This window comes from Pipistrellus kuhlii, unplaced genomic scaffold (assembly GCF_014108245.1).
Source record: "Pipistrellus kuhlii isolate mPipKuh1 unplaced genomic scaffold, mPipKuh1.p scaffold_m20_p_20, whole genome shotgun sequence".
In the NCBI taxonomy this organism is placed as follows: Eukaryota; Metazoa; Chordata; class Mammalia; order Chiroptera; family Vespertilionidae; genus Pipistrellus; species Pipistrellus kuhlii.
The window spans coordinates 13,312,222-13,328,453 of NW_023425516.1; the positions used below are offsets into that span (position 1 = coordinate 13,312,222).

Genomic DNA, 16,232 nt, shown 5'->3' on the forward strand with positions numbered 1-16,232 from the left:
ACAGCTCTGAGGACAAGCTAAAAGCCTAAATTTTTAGGTGAAATCTCCCAATATTTTTTAATATATTTTTATTGCTTTCAGAGAGGAAGGGATGGGGGCGAGAGAGAAACATCAATGATGAGAGAGAACCATTGACTGGCTGCCTCCTGCCGCCCCCCACTGGAGACAGAGCCCGCAACCCAGGCATGTGCCCGTGGCCGGAATCAAACCCAGACCTTTCAGTCGGCAGGCCGATGCTCTATCCACTGAGCCAAACTGGCCAGGGCGAAGTTCTTTTTCTTCAATGCCCTGTGAGCCAAACCAAATGTGCAGCCTCCAGCCTGTGTTTCTGCTTTACCCGGGCTGCCCCTTAAAGACCCTACAAGCTCCCCAAGCTTCCAGACTTGCCAATGTGTGTTCCCACCGCCCAGACCTGCAACCACAGGCAGTCCCTCAGCTGCCCTCAACTCACAGGCGCTTAGCCCCTGGAGGCACAGAGCACTTCCTGGTCTTAGTCTCTTGAGTGCTGAGCAGAAAATGTGGCCTGGCCACACCCGGATCCCTTCTGGGCAGGGCAGCACTGTCCGGCACGGGAAAGACAGCCAGCTGGCCTGGAGAGACTGTCACAGTCACTAACTGCTGTCATTAAATACCAAAAGGCAGAAGCCCCTGGCCTCATCAGGAACCCACAGGCTGGGTGGGGGCAGTGTGATCACCATGCGCCCACCCCAGAGTGGCAGGGCCTACAGCACAAGGTTGTGGCTCCCTGCCCTCCAGCCGCTCAGGGAACATAAAGCCTTCCACAGGCAACTCTGCCACTCAGCTGTCCAGGCACCCTCACCCCCTCTGCGCAGGCCTCCATCTCTGAGTGCTCTGAGCCTCACCTCACCGGGGACACCCTGCTCCTACCCAGGCTCTGCCTCCCTGTGACACACACACACACACAACACCTCGCCCCACACGTGCCCTTGTTTACAAATATTAATTTTTTAAAAACACACAAAAAAACCCTAGCAACCAATCAAACCTCCAAAAGGCATCCAAGCTTTCCGTGAACACGTGGGTGCCAGGCTGCACCAGGGCCTGACAGCAGGAGGCAAGAAACGCTCACTAGACAATAATAGGGCTGCTCAGCGGGGACTGCAGGGCTGCTCAGCGGGGACTGAGGTGGGAGCCAGGTTCTATGGGAACCAACCTCCCTCTACACCCTGCCCGCAGCCAGCCAGGCAGGCACAAACTGCCCACGGCATGGCCTCCACGTCGGCTGGAATACCCGGCCCCAGGAAGTACAATCAGCTCCACCAGCACCCAGACGCCCGGTGCTCCGAGCCTGTCCAAGGGACTGGTAAGGGCAGGGGTCCCACCCTCCAGAGCCTGTGAGTCCACGGGGAGCTCCTCCTCCCCAACCGAGGACAGTGGGCCAGCCTCCCCTCTGAGCGGCCCTGCTGCCACACACAAAGCCTGCAGGCCAGGACACAGGCTGTGTGGCCTCCCAGAACCCCCAGCAGAGCTGGTGGACGATGCCCTCCCTCCCCACAGCCCCCTCCCACTCCCCCACCCTGCCAGTCCCTGTCCCCAGCCTACCGGAGTGCCAGGGGCCCAGAAACCATGTGAGCAGCAGCGAGCAGGGGCAGCCTCCTTGAGCGCGTGGCCTCCCTTGGGGGTGCATCAATGCCCGGTCACCTGGAGAGAAGACGGACACGGTCACCCGGACAGCCATCATGGGGGCGGGGGGGGGCAATGAAGTAGAAGGTGCCTGGTAGTCCTTGGGGTTTCTCTGGCTGGGATGATAGGGGCAGCCAGCTGGGAAGGAGACAGTGGCCATAGTGCCCGGCCAGCAGGCCCAGTGGCAGGTTAAGATGGCAGCTCTAGGGAGCTCAGAGGCACTGCCCCCGCCTTCCCCCCCCCCCCCCCCCCGGGAGCTTTAGGGCACTCCAAGGACCACCTCAGCCCCGGAGCTGGGAGCAGGCACGAGTTCATGGCTGGCATGAAGACAGGAGGCCTGGGCAAGGCCCTTCAGGCCGGCCACATTTACATGACAAAGGGTCAGAACTGGAGGCACTGGTGCGATGGGCTATTTATAAGAACCAGTCTCAACCGCTTCAGGCTCTCCTGCCTCCTTCCCTTCCAAATCTGCTCTTGCCCCCTCCCTGCCCAGAGGGCCCAGCCTGACCACATGGCCTCCCTCCCCTGATAGGAGTTTTCGAAAGCTTGGCCTTCCGATACCACCCTGCCAAAGCCACTGGCAGCAGCTACCAGAGACAGGTGGGCTGCTTCTGCCCCCTACTTTTCAGGTCCCACAAGAGGGGGGGTTCCTGAGGTTCTGGCTCCTCGTACACCACTCCAGTGGGCAGACCAGGCTCCCTTGGCACGGAGCCAGGGTGGGGGAGGAGGCCTGCGGCAGCTTGGAGCCCATCCCTGCCTGCCCTTCCCCGCCCCCAGGGCAGGGAGGCTCAGCAGGTCCCTCAGGAATGTGACCAGACCCGGGGGTGCGGGTGGCTGGGAGGCCTCAACTCCAACCTGCCAGCTGTCTCTCCGGCCCCAGCACAACGCCCTCTCACAGGGGTGGCCCAGGGGGAGGGGGACTCCGCTGGTCAGGGTGGTTGGTCTGGGATCTGATGACCAGAGAGCAGCAGAAACAGCTCTGTAGGTACAGCTGCCTGTGTGGAGTCCAGGCTCCCCAACCCCCATGAGGCCAGAGTTGGATCAGAGGGACGGAGCGCGAGGCCAGGGACAGCCATAGACGGAGCTGAGCCCAGAAGGAGAAGCGGAGACCACCGCAGCGCTGAACAGGAAGCCACAGCCAACCAGATGCCCACCACACAGCCCTGTGCCACAGTGGCTTCCCCCTCAGCATGCGCCCGACCCTGCAACTAGGGGCCACTTGTCCTTGTCAGAGACCAGGCCAAACTCCTGGGCAGCCAGGGAGTGGGTGGCAGAACAGGACTTGGACTCTCCGTGGGTCCCGCTGCCCAGCCCCGCCAGGCACCGCACTAGCCGGGGACAGATGACTGACTGATGGAGGGCTCCTGGGCTGGCACAGACTCCGGTGCCCTGCCTCACCACAGGCTCGCTCAGCAGACAAGAGCCGAGCCAACTCGCTGCACCCTCCACTAGGTGGAGCCCCAGCAGAGTGGGCTGCATGCTGCTGTCCTGCCACCCAGGCGGGGCCCAGTGTGGGCCACCACTGTCTACAGCACCAAAGAGGCAGTGCCTCCCGCTGCAGGGCTAGGCCCCTATGAACCACGCTCTTCTCTTCCCAGCAAAATGACCACAGCCAGAGACCTCTGCCCTCCCACTTGCCTACGGGTGTGGGGACAGACAGGAAGCACCCGTCCTAGAGAGGCCACAGCCTGGGGAGTGGAGGTTGCCAGGTTAGTAGAAGCAAGACTGGGGGCTGGACCAGCAAGTGGGCAGCACAATGGCCCACTGGATCAAGGGGCTAATGCCCAGCCTGGCAGAAGCCCACTATAGGATAGGGTGAGGACACGCCTGGGCTCCAGCAGCGCCTATCTGCCCCAGGTCAGGCCAGCTGCCCAACCAGATCACTGGCTCCAGGAAACTAAATCTGGGGGGGGGGGGGGACGACAGTCAGGTCCTCCTCTATGGCCTACATCTGGACCATTCCAGGTGGGTGGGTAGGTGTCCGCAGGTGGGCTGACCCTGGCAGGGAAGTCCCTGGGGCCAGCTCTGCCCCCTGTGAACAAACAGGGTGTGGGAATGCACAGAGACTGCCTGAAGACCTGGATCCTCTTCCCAGGCCCTTGTTTCCAGAATGGTCACTACCCACCTACTCCACAGGTCCCTGCCAAATTCTCACTTCCTTCCCTCCCGCCCAGGCCCATGCCACAAAAAAGCCAGAGAGGCCTTCTGCCCCCTCATCACCATCACCCCCCTCCCCATCTCTCTCACACACACGAGCACGCACACACACACTCTCACAGCAGGCACAGGGCCCAGACGCCAGACGCCTGAGGGAAGACCAGGCCCTTCTAGGTGAGCCAGAGGGAGATGGCGGAGCTCCTCACACCCCATCTGCTGCCCAACCACCATATCCAAGGCCCACAGGCACCGTCATCCAGTGGAAAGGAGCACCCTGGGGCACACACAGCCACCTGCTGGAGGAGGCTGTACCTGGGGGTGGAATTACACATTTATGTCCAGTTCTAGGGCAGAACTAACCCACGGTGGAAACAAAACCAGGAAGCCTGTGGAGGTGAGCGGGGCTTTGCCGGGGAGGGGCATGAGGAACTTTCTGGGGTGAGACTCACTCTGGGAAGGAGTCTGGACTAAAGCAGAGAGACTCACTAGCCAAAACTCAAAGGGTCACTTGAAATTTGGGTGCCATGATATATGTAAATCTTCCATCAAACAGGAAAGAAATAAACTGCAAGCACAAGGAGAGAAAGAACAGAGGCTTTCACAGAGCATGCCTGTGTCGGGAGCTCAGCATTCACGGTGCTGCCCTACACCAACCGCACTGCCTCCGCCTCCGCCTCCACAGGGAGGCAGCAGACACTGCCCACAGGTACAAGCAGCCCAGCATCCAGAGGAGCCTAAGGCCCAGCCCCCACCCCTACCGAACTTCACACCCACAGCCCAGGACTCCTCTGCTTGACGGAGGTTCCTCCAGGAAGCCATTCCCATCCCAACCGGCAGGAGCCACTCCCCTGCTCGCTCTGCAGAGGCTGCACCTCCACCTGCACCGTCTGCCTGTCAGAGGGCAGCCTCCTGCCAGGAAGGCTCTGAAGTGCTGCCTCCACCTCCAGGGACAGATGAGACAAGGTTCTGGGGGGTAAGCAACTTGCCAAGATCACAAGAGGGAGCGAGTGGCCGAGTGAGGACTGAGTGTGACTCCAGAGCTGCAGTCAGGCTCTCCCCCCCCCCGGGGAGAGTCAGCACTCCCTTTCCCAGGCAGGAGCAGGGTGCCACACAGCAGACCCCTCCACATGCAGCCACCGAGGGCAGCCTTGGTCAGCACCCCCACCTTATTCTCCCACCCACAACCTGCCCTGCACAGCTGGGCTGTGTCCTTCCACTCAGGTAAGGGCCGTGGGTGGCCCCGCAGCCCTCCCGCCCGGGGCAGTGAGGCTTCAGGCTAGCGCCTCAGGTCGGTCCCATCCCTCACCGCTGCTCCTCTGGGAACAGCGCTGGCCTCCATGACCTCCCTAGCCAGTCCCTCCAGGCAGGGCTGGGATGGGTAGGACTCACGGCTCTGGGCAAGCCCAGCCGTGTAATCCAGCCCAGATCTGGATGCCGGCCAGCAGCTCCTGGCTCTCCTCCCAGACCATCGTCCTGGAAAGCAATAAGCTCCACAAATGCCAGGAGACCAGCGCTCCCTCCAGCGCAGCTTCTACGGGTTTTACTCGGCGCTTTGGTGACGTGGGGATGGGGGGGCGCTGGGCTGGCTTCCTTCTCTACCCCTCAGGCCAGTCTTGACGCCCGCCCACCGGCTGCCCTGCCCTTCTGTGAACAAGAGGAAGTCTGGAGGGGAACTTGTGAGCTTGTGATCCATGAGGGAGGTGGCGTCCACCCAGCCTGACTACCCTGAGTCCACCCTGAAATCCTATGGGCCCCACTGAAGACCCCAAGCTCCCATGCGGTCCAAGTCCCACATGGACCCCAACCCCATCTGTGCCACTCCCATCTGAAAGGTGGGAACGCTCGTGGGTACCTCACCCCCGGAGAAAGTGCTGCTCGGAGGGAGATCTGCAGGAGGCTCCACCCCGCGCCACCCAGGCCCCGTGACCCTCACAGCCCTGCTTCTCCAGAGAGCCTTGGTGCCCCCCCCGCCCGCCCCAGGAGGCCGACAGCCTCACATCGCTCTGGCTTCGGTGCCATCGGGAGAATGAGGCCAAGACCACCTGGGGATGTGCAGATGGATCTCCCTCCCCGCAGCTGGCCCGACTGGCTGGCTCGCACCAGGAAAGCTGGAGGGCAGGGTCCTACCAGAAGGGCCCAGGCCTGACACTATTTACCCAAAAGTTCTGAGCGGGCCCGAGACCGTGAGTACTACCGGGAAGAGGCAGGTGAGCACTGCTCAAAGGGGAATACTCATCATTGAAGATTACAATTACTGTTTAAAAACCATGTTCTCCTCCAGACTCTGTCCCCCACATGGCAGGGCCTCCTCAGGGGCCTGAGCTGCTGGCAGTGACAGAGACAGGAGGCTGGAGCCGGAGAGCCTGTGGGAGGCCAGCAGGGTGGGTGCCAACAGGACAGACAGCAGGGGATCTGGTCACCCCATCAGCCCAGGAACGAGTGACAGTCCAGGAGCCCCGTCAGCAAGGAGGCAGACAGGCCCGGGATCTGGTTCCTGTGCCCCAGCCCACTTCCTGCTAGTCTTGGTTGTCAAAGGGTGAGGGATGAGGACCAGCAGCAGCACCTGGGACTCTAAAACGTAGATGCTCCGGCCTCACTCCACCCCTCAGAACCAGAAGCCACATTTTAACCACGGGACTCACACACACATTCAGGTCTGGGAAGAGGTAGGGTGGCTGGTATGCTTCCTAATGCCCAGGACGGACCAGGCTCTGCAAGCAGTAAATGTTCCTCTGATGGGTGTCAAGAGGAAGGAGGCAGTTCCAAAAAAGGAATTCACAGCTTCTCACAGAAACAAGCCCAGAGGGTGAATAATAAAATCAGGGGGCTGGAATGTGAGACAGACTGAGCCTGGTTTCCACCGGCACCTGGAAGCCAGGACGGTGGGCAGGGGGTTCTGGGTGTGTGTAGCAGGCAGAGGACGCCAGGAAGGGGATGAAGGACAAGCAGGGACGCAGAATGGTTGAGGAGGCGGAAATTCCACACACAAGGAGCTACAAGGACACAGCTACAAGGGCACTGGTGAGGTCTGCCCCTGAAGGGCTATCTGGATCATCTCACCTGCCCCAGGGCACCCTTCCCATGAGATAACTGAGCCCCAGAGGGAGATACAGTCAGGGCTGAGTCATAGAATTGCTGCTGCCCAGCCCAGGAATCTGGGAAAGAGACTCTCCAACTTGATAACTTCAAAAACAACCCTAGTAGCCAACAAATTCTTATGCAAACTGCAGGAGGCACCACCTCTCAACCTGGATGAGTCCTTCCCAAGAAAGGGTGGTTGACAACCCTCACCCACATCCTGGTCACAGACGTAAAAACTGAGGCAGCCCCACAGCATGACATGACCCTCTTGGCTGGGAGGAAACCCAGCTGGAGTGCTAAAGGGGAATTAGAAAAGAAAAACAAAACAAAACTGATGCCAGGCAGCAATGACGATGGGGATTTTGTTGGCTGGACAAAGACTATGAGAATTACCTCCCAGGGAGGAAAGAGAAAGGTCACGTTTTAAAATAAGACCAAGACTGAAAGCATGCAAACCTTGTGGGCCACAAAGCACACTCCAGGTGACCGGCACCGGAAACCCACTCGGGCGAGCACTTGCAAGCCCTGCTTCTGGGGACTGTTACCCACCTACCAGCGAGCGGACTGAACATTTACATGAAAACGTATGAATTTGCCTTTTATAGGTCAAAAATAGTTAATTTTGGCAATGACACAGTTGACTTACATACACACATGAGTCTCTCAAGTATACTTTGACCAAAGAAGCCAGACCCAAGAAACTATGAGGTACAATTCCGTTCATGTAAGCTCAAGTTGGAAAGCAAGGATCCAGGGGCTCGGGGTGAGAGAAGACAGTTGGGGGTGGAAGAGAAGCAATGACTCAAAACTACAGACAAGGGGCTTCTGGGGTCTGTTTCTTAATCTGGAGGCCGGTTACACAGGCACGTCTGTCTGTGAAGAATCCTGATGCCGTCACTTGTCTCTGCACACTTAAGGGATTGGATTCAATATAGTGCTCACACACCTTTAAGAGAGGAAGCAGGGTCCGGTCTTGGACCCTAGATTAGCAAGTAGATCAGAGCCAAGCAGTAACCTCCCTGAACCCCCAACTAATAACAATCACAAGACAAAATAAAATAAAATAAAAAAGAGGGAGGTGACCAAATCCAGGATGGAGTATCTGACTCGGAAGGGAACTCTATGGACAGACCAGGAATCCACAGGAAACCTACAGACCACCTAAAATTCCCTCAGTAGGTAGGGGCAGACCAATGTCTGCCATGCAAAGGAAACAACCACCCAATGACGTTTTTTAATCATCCAGCATCTAGCTGATACTTCTTAAGAGAGAGAAGGGTTTTTCAGATGCAGGTAGGCAAGCCCAGGAGAGAAGAGGAAATTTGGGGTGCAGCAGGCTAGTACCAAAAAACTCACAACAAGGTCTGAGCTGGTCCTGGGCATAACCAACTGGGCATATCAAAGGGAAGAAGCCAGGAAGAAATGGATGAGGGAGGCCCTCAGGGACTGGGGTCAAAGAACACTGCTGCTGGGCAGGGCAAAGGAAAGCCCCCCTGCTCCCTCCTGGACAAGCAACCCCTGCGAGCCCCCAGAGGCCCAAACAAAGAGCTTAAGGAGCTAAAGCCAATGGCAAGGCCCCAGCTGGTTTGGCTCAGTGGACAGAGCACTGGCCTGCGGATTGAAGGGTCCTGGGCTCGATTCTGGTCAAGGGCACGTGCCCAGGCTGCGGGCTCGATCCCTAGTAGGGGCCATGCAGGAGGCAGCTGATCGTTATTGTCTCTCATCACTGATGTTACTATCTTTCTCTCCCTCTCCCTTCCTCTCTGAAACCAATAAAAACATATTTAAATAAATAAAGCCAACGGCAAGGTTCAGGTTGTTGTAATCCAAAGGGGGTGGGGGAATACACACACCTGGGGCATCCACTGGAGTTTTTAAAAAGCCGTTTTTGAGGGTAAAATGAAGGAACTGCTATGGAAACAGGACGGTGTGTGGCACTGTGCCTGAAAAGCCTCCAGGGCCTGCGCTTGACAGAAGAGGTCTCACTTGTCGAGCAGGTAACTTGAAGGGTCCGACAGGGAGGCCAGGAGCTCAGAAACAGCAGACAGAGGGCTCCACGCAGATGGGGGGGGGGGGGGGTGTGCTCACAGGGTTTCACTCTACTGGTAACACGGAGTCCTGGAGGTGCTGGAAGATTTGTTTACATTAAGGAGCTGGGTTTAGAGGCAGAAAACAAATGGGCACTTCTCTACCTGGAGTAGTAGAGCGCAGGGATGTGAAAACTGGGCTACTGAGGAGGCATAAAACACCCAAACCCTGAAAACAACCCGGAAGCTCCTCTCCTGCGGGCAGGCCCCCTCCTGCAGCGCCATGTGGTGCAGGGTGGGGCAGGGCCACCTGGGACACTCCCAGTGGGATCAGGAATGGCAGCAACAGCACTTCAGTGAATCAAAAACAGAGATTCGTGCCCAGCTCTGTGCATGCTAAGCGACAAGCCACGTTTCAAGAATCCAGACAGCCCCAAATTCATTAGAGCAGGGACTTCTGAGGGGGGCAGGGATGAGCACAGGGGGTCTCCAGGGCTGGGGGCTGTTTCTAACTTGGGTGGGGAGCCAAGAGGTGTTTTTTCCACTGGTTGTGCCTGTGTGTGAGCATGTCATTCATTTATACTCTCTGGTTAACACTTCTTCAATATCCTGGAGCACAAGCCACTGAGAAGCTAGCATGCTCTGTGCAGAAGTCCCACACAAAGAGGAGAGGGACACAATATTTCTATGTCTAGGGAGCCCAGGTAAGGCTGTGACATTTTTAAAAAATATATCTTATTGATTTTTTACAGAGAGGAAGGAAGAGAGATAGAGAATTAGAAACATCAGTGAGAGAGAAACATCCATCAGCTGCTTCCTGCACACCCCTACTGGGGATGTGCCCGCAACCAAGGTACATGCCCTTGACCGGAATCAAACCTGGGACCCTTGAGTCCACAGGCCAACGCTCTATCCACTGAGCCAAACTGGTCAGGGCAAGGCTATGTGACATTTGCTGAGCATCCTCTCATACCACCTGACCCAGGCACCCCAAAAACCAACAGAGCTACACACAGCTGGGCAAAGACCACGATAAGGAAACAAGGGCTTCGGGTCAGTCCCACAGGAGATGCCCAGAAAACAGCACTGTCCTGACGAACAGACACCTCAGGAGCCAGGGCGGGGCCTCCTTCCCCGGGAGGGCCAGCATGCCTCAGCCAACGAGAAGGAATCCCAGGGCTCGTCCCAAGAACTGGAGGGTAAGAAGGGCAGTTAAAGCCATTCCAGCCCTAGCCAGGTGGGCTCAGCGGACAGAGTGTCTATCTGTGGACTAAAGGGAAAGGGTCCCAGGTTCAATTCCAGGCAAGGGCACATAATTCAGTTGCAGGCTCCATCCTTGACCCTGGACAGGCCCATGCAGGCAGGAGGCAAACAATCAATATGTCTCTCTCACAGATGTTTCTATCTCTCTGTCTTTCCTTCCCTCTCCCTTCCTCTCTCTCTAAAAACCAATGGAAAAAATATCCTCAGGTGAGGATTAACAACAACAAAACCATTCCAAGTGAAAATATCAAAGTCTAACACAAGTCTCCCCACTGCAAATCCTGCCCACTCCAATTCCGGGTCCGGTCAACCCTGGGTTATCTTCTTTCTTAAAACACCAATCTCATCGAGTCACTCCCCTACTTACAGGTTTTCAATGGATCTCTAATACCTGAATAAAGTCCACCCTCGGGCCGGGCCTGCGCATGCTTCCCAGAGGGGCCCCCAGCCCACCTCTCAGCTGGGCCCCTTCCAGTCACGCCTGAGTGCCCCTCCTCCGCTAAGGCTGCTCTGCATTTCCCTCCTCCCAGCCAGTGTCAGCCATAGCCGCCCCGCTGCTTCCCGCTGTGCACCTCACCTTCTGCCCAAGCTCTGCTTCCGGGCTCCCCAGGTTAGAGACCCTGAGCCCACCAGCCCAGGAGCCGTGGCCGCACCGGGCATGCAGCAGGCCCTCATAAACGTTTATTAGGTGAACAAATGCCAGTCAGGAGGAACAGTGCTGAGAAGAGATAGGGTGAAACAATACGTGAGGGAAGATAGGGTGGAGGTGGTGAGGGGGAATGATAAAGGAGAGTAGTCCAGAGAGCCCCCTTCCTTGTCAACAGTTCCAAAACTGTTGTTTACATTCTTAAAAATCAGGACGCCCCAAGAACTTTTCTGAGGCTTATATGTTACCGTCTAGTAGATGCTACTGTGTGATTATATTTACTATTCTATTTACTATACTAGAAAAACTGGTCATATAAAAATGAAAAACTTCACTGAGCCCTAACTGCTCTGGCTCAGCGGATAGAGTGTCGGCCTGTGGACTCAGGGTCCCAGATTCGATTCTGGTCAAGAGCATGTATCTTGTTTACAGGCACATTCCCCAGTAGGGGGTGTGCAGGAGGCAGCTGATTGATGTTTCTCTCTCATCGATGTTTCTAACTCTCTCTCCCTCTCCTTTCCTCTCTGTAAAAAAAAAGAAAAAGAAAAATCAATAAAATATATTTTTTAAAAAGAAAAATTGAACTCAAATATCAAAACAATCCATTTTATATTAACATAAATAAAAATTTTAAAAACCAAACTCTTGCCCTAACCCCATGGTGGGCAAACTGCGGCTCTCGAGCCACATGCAGCTCTTTGGCCCCTTGAATGTGGCTCTTCCACAAAACACCACGGCCTGGGCGAGTCTGTTTTGAAGAAGTGGCATTAGAAAAAGTTTAAGTTTAAAAAATTTGACTCTCAAAAGAAATTTCAATCCTACTGTTGATATTTGGCTCTGTTGACTAATGAGTTTGCCGACCACTGCCCTAACCAGTTTGGCTCAGTGGATAGAGTGTCGGCCTGGGGACTGAAGGGTCCCAGGTTTGATTCCAGTCATGTACCTTGGTTACGGGCACATCCCCAGTAAGGGGTGTGCAGGAGGCAGCTGATCAATGTTTCTGACTCTCTATTCCTCTCCCTTCCTCTCTGTAAAAAAAAAAAAAATCAATAAAATATATTAAAAAAAACAAAAACAAAAACAAATTCTTCCAGCCCTGCCTGCTGTGGCTTAGTCAAGTTGTATCCATGCACCAAAAGGTAGTGGGTTCAATTCCTAGTCAGGGTACATGCCCAGGTTTTGGGTTCAACACCTGGTTGGGGTGTGTGTAGGAATCAACTGACTGACGTATCTCTCTCTCTTTTTTTCTCTCTCTCCCTCTCTCCTTTCCTCTCTCTAAGTCAATAAAAAATAATAACTAATTTTTGAACTACTCCAAAATAAAAAAAATATCAGTGAGAAGAGTGGCACTGTTTTACATTTTTGCCAATCTCTCCAATGTTTAACAGAAGTAACTAGATTCCCATATCTGCTCCTGTGTTCAGTCTGTTAGGCTATGTGGTTTTGATTAAAGTCTATGAAGACATTTGACCCTACCCAGATAGAAGGGAGGAGCATTTTAATAACCTTTTCAGATATGTGGTTCTTCTTCATAGATATACACTAAAACTTGGCAAGGGGTAATTTCTTAAAAGTTGCAATGCAGAATCTGAAACTGTGGTCAGTGACTCATTCATATCTGGTTAAAACAAAAATCCACTGGTCTTCCCTGCACTCATATTCACCCAGGATTTTGTAACATCAACCATTGGTCATTTGGAAATATTAGTTCACTGAGTTAATCATATCTCCTAAATGTTTTCACATATCATTACTCAACACCAAAAAAAAAAAAAAAGTCCGTATTAAGACCACCACTTAATTTCTTTAAGACAGGCTCCTGGTAATAGATAGTTTTCCAAAATTCTCTTTTCCCCTGGCAGCTCTTTTCACCAGCAACAAATTTCAGTTGTGGCAAGGCTTACCTTGTTCACTTGAGAAAATGTCTGACAAATCCTCTGAGTCTGAATAACCACACCTTATCTGACAGTCATTCATTCAAGTAAAAATAATGTTCCATGAAGAAAAGCAGCTGGTTCAGCACACAGCCAGCCATCACTGTCAGTCTGAGACCGAAAAGCCGCACGTGCACTCGCACCCCCATTTTGTCACACAGAATACTGGAGACATTGACTCCGGGGTCTAGACGTACCTCCCCATGGCACTAGAAGAGGGGGGCACCCGCTATGCAAGTGTCAACATGGGACAAAGACCAATAACGTCTAAATGTTATGTAAAGGGTCTTGGGACTCCCCAGGGACCTGCAAAACACTGAGAATAGCTGACAACAATTTGAAATATTTCTACCAACCCATTTTACAGACATGAAGAAAAACAAATTTCAAGCAGAATCTTCTTCTTCTTCCTTTTTAAATACATATTTCTTTATTGATTTCAGAGAGGGAGGAAGAGGAAGAGATAGAAACATCAATGATGAGAGAATCATTGATCAGCTGCTTCCTGCACACCCCCTACTGGGGATGGAGCCCTTGGCCAGAATCAAACCTGGGTCCCTTCAGTCCGTAGGCCAACGCTTTATCCGCTGAGCAAAACTACCTAGGGCCAGAATCCTCTTTAACCAAACAGTAAAATCCCAGATAAGACTCCTGCCAAACCTAAGAGTAACAAATTTCAAACAAATAAAAAGGAAGTGCCATTCAAATCGCATTCTCAAATACTCCTAGGAGCAGGTGGGCACAAACTATGAAAGGACCCCCTCTCCTCTCCCAAGACCTGTTAACTCACAGAGCAGGTGAGACGTCAGAGGCCAGCGGGGCCTCTGTGGGCTGCGGGACCTGCGCTGGGTGAGGAGGCAGAGGTGGTCGGTGGGGGAGGGGTGTTGCAGGAAGCAGGATGTGCCTTCTGCCTGCTGGGGGCATGAAGTCAAAGTCCCCTCCAGTCCAAAGCGGCTAAGCCAGCCCTGCTGCCCTTATCAGCGTCAACACATGCATGGAATGTGGGACTTTGGAAAGGATCCTCTCCACTGGGCCTGCACCCCTCTGGGGCTCAGGGCGCCCTACCGCCTTCAAAGGACGACCCCAGCCCAGTGCTCAGGCCGCTCACTCCTGGAGAAAGGCACCTGTTGGTGGAGCCCAGGGCACCTCAGGGGTTGTTGGCGGGCCGCTCCCTGTTGCCAGGATTGCCAGACCCTCTGGGCTCATCTATCAAGAGACAGCCTTGCCGAAACCAGTTTGGCTCAGTGGATAGAGCATCGGCCTGCGGACTGAAAGGCCTCAGGTTCGATTCTGGGCAAGGGCATGTACCTTGGTTGCGGGCACATCCCCAGTAGCGGGTGTGCAGGAGGCAGCTGATCGATGTTTCTCTCTCATCAATGTTTCTAACTCTCTATCCCTCTCTGTAAAAAATCAATAAAATATAAATTAAAAAAAGAGACAGCCTCACACAGCCAAGAGGCTACCCTGCCTGCATCCCCAACGCCATCACCGGCAATGCCTGAGCACCTCCTGTCTGCCCACACGGAAGGAACCCTCGGAGAAGAAAAGGAGCCCAGCTCTGAGTTTCCGGGGCCCCGTCCCCCACATGCTGGATGGAGTTCCCACAGGGCAGAGGCTTCTCACGCCAAGAGGGAAGGAAGGAGTTGTGTGACTAAAAGGATAAGAATGGCCAGAGTCCTCTCTGCCCTGCAGGTCCTGGGAGAGGGGGGAGGGCACTTGCTCAACAGGCTTGTAATGGTCCTTCCCCGGCTTACCTACCAGGGCCTCCCCCCAGCTCCACCTCATTCCCGGAACCCGACTCCTGGCTCTGTCCAGGCGGCCACCTCACACCCCACTCACATGCAAACCTGGCTGTCTGCTGGCCCCAGCACTGCCCACAGGAAGAGCCACTCATACATGCTCCGTGCTTCCCTGCACATAGGAGTGTGTTTCTCACCCTCAGAACTCACCTAACCACTTCCTAGCTGTAACTCAGAGGTAAGGAGCCTCCCGCAGGCCTCGCATGGGGCTCAGGGACCTCTCTGCCACTCTTTCCTTAGCATTCTGCCAGGAACTCAGCCAGTTTAAGAGTTGTGTTTAGCACTTGCCAGAAAAAAAAAAAAAAAAACATCAGCTGCCTCCTACCAAAGGGCAGGGGAGGGCCCTGGCTGGTTTGGCTGGGTGGATAGAGCGTCAGCCTCGAACTGAAGGGTCCCAGGTTCCGATTCCAGTCAAGGACACATGCTTGAGTTGCGGGCTTGATCCCCAATAGGAAGCCTGCAGAAAGCAGCCAGCCGATCAATGATTCTCTCTCAACTTTGATGTTTCTATCTCTTTCTCCCTCTCTCCCCCTTCCTCTCTGAAATCAATAAAAATATATTTTGGGGGGAAAAGGGGGGCAGGGGAGGGATGGAGTGGAGAGGCAAAAGCCCTGAAGTAGGCAGACACCCATCCCCAAGACCACTCCCTGTCAACACAGCCCCCTGGGTCCACCTACCTACCACGATGTGTGCAGGCAGAGAAGGAGCGGAGGGAGGACATTCGGACTAGATCCCACACCACCCGATTCCTTCCCAACCCCCCAGCCAAAATCACTCTCAATCCACCTCCTTCCCTGCCCAGCCCAGGCTGCTCTTCCTTCTCTGACCCAGGACACCGCCAGGGCCACCGCAGACCACCCCGCACCCAGGGGCTCTGCCACTCACCTCACGTGGCAGGCTGCCGGGAACAGGCCGGGGGTTGTCCCGTGTCCTGTCAGCCCACAGATAGGAACTAAACCCCAGGAAGGCCCACTGTTCGGCCCCAACAAAGGGGGCGGGGCGGAGCTGGGCGGGGCAAGCAGGCCTTACCTGAAGCTCTGCCTCCAGTGCCCCTCCCACTGCCTCCACCTTACCCAGATAACAGCCCCGGAAACTAGCCTCAGGGCCAGTCCTCCCTCTCTCTTCTCTCCCTCTCTCTTCTCTCCCTCTCTCTCCCCCTCTCTCTCTCTCTCTCTCTCTCTCTCTCTCTCTCCCCTCCCTCCCTCCCTCCCTCTCTCTCTCTCTCTCTCTCTCTCTCTCTCTGTCTGTCTCAGTCTCTCTCTCCCCCCCAGGGACCCTGAGGGGGAAGAGAAGGGGAACAGGCCCCGCCCCGAGGGTCTCCAGCAGCGGCTTTTCAGGGAGCCACCAGGAGCCCAAATGCCACGGGGTCAGGTCCTGGCAGGGCATACAGCGGCCAACCAGGTCCCAGAATGCAACCAAGAAGCCGGGACAGGCAGACTCTGAAGGCCAGGCAGGACGGAGTCCCGGAGTCCCTCCCACTGCCACCCAGATAAGCGGGACCATGAAGAGCGAGCCCCCTCTGTACCTGGTGCTTCTCCGAAACCCTGGTAACTAACAAGAGTCCGCCTGCCTAACGAGGTGTGAATCCGCTCCTCGGAGTCCATCAGAGTAAAGCAGACTGTGGCCACCCTAGATCACACCTACTGGTCTATTTGGATTCTTAACAGGACAATCCCTGTCT

The 16,232-nt window shown here is 55.1% G+C and overlaps 1 protein-coding gene across 3 annotated transcripts in view; it reads right to left on the reverse strand.

Moving 5' to 3' along the window:
• The window catches only part of HIC2 (HIC ZBTB transcriptional repressor 2), a 28,312-nt gene that overhangs the window by 6,701 nt on the left and 5,379 nt on the right, over positions 1-16,232 (reverse strand). For 2 of the 3 annotated variants that reach the window (XR_006742360.1, XM_036449125.2), the window contains exon 2: positions 1,564-1,662. The exons of the other annotated variant lie outside the window; for it this stretch is intronic. Coding sequence is in view for 1 of the 2 variants with exons in the window: in XM_036449125.2 (XP_036305018.1) it covers positions 1,564-1,589 (26 nt within the window). In the remaining variant the exon portion in view is untranslated. The remainder of the gene's footprint in view (positions 1-1,563; positions 1,663-16,232) is intronic. 3 annotated transcript variants of the gene reach the window in all.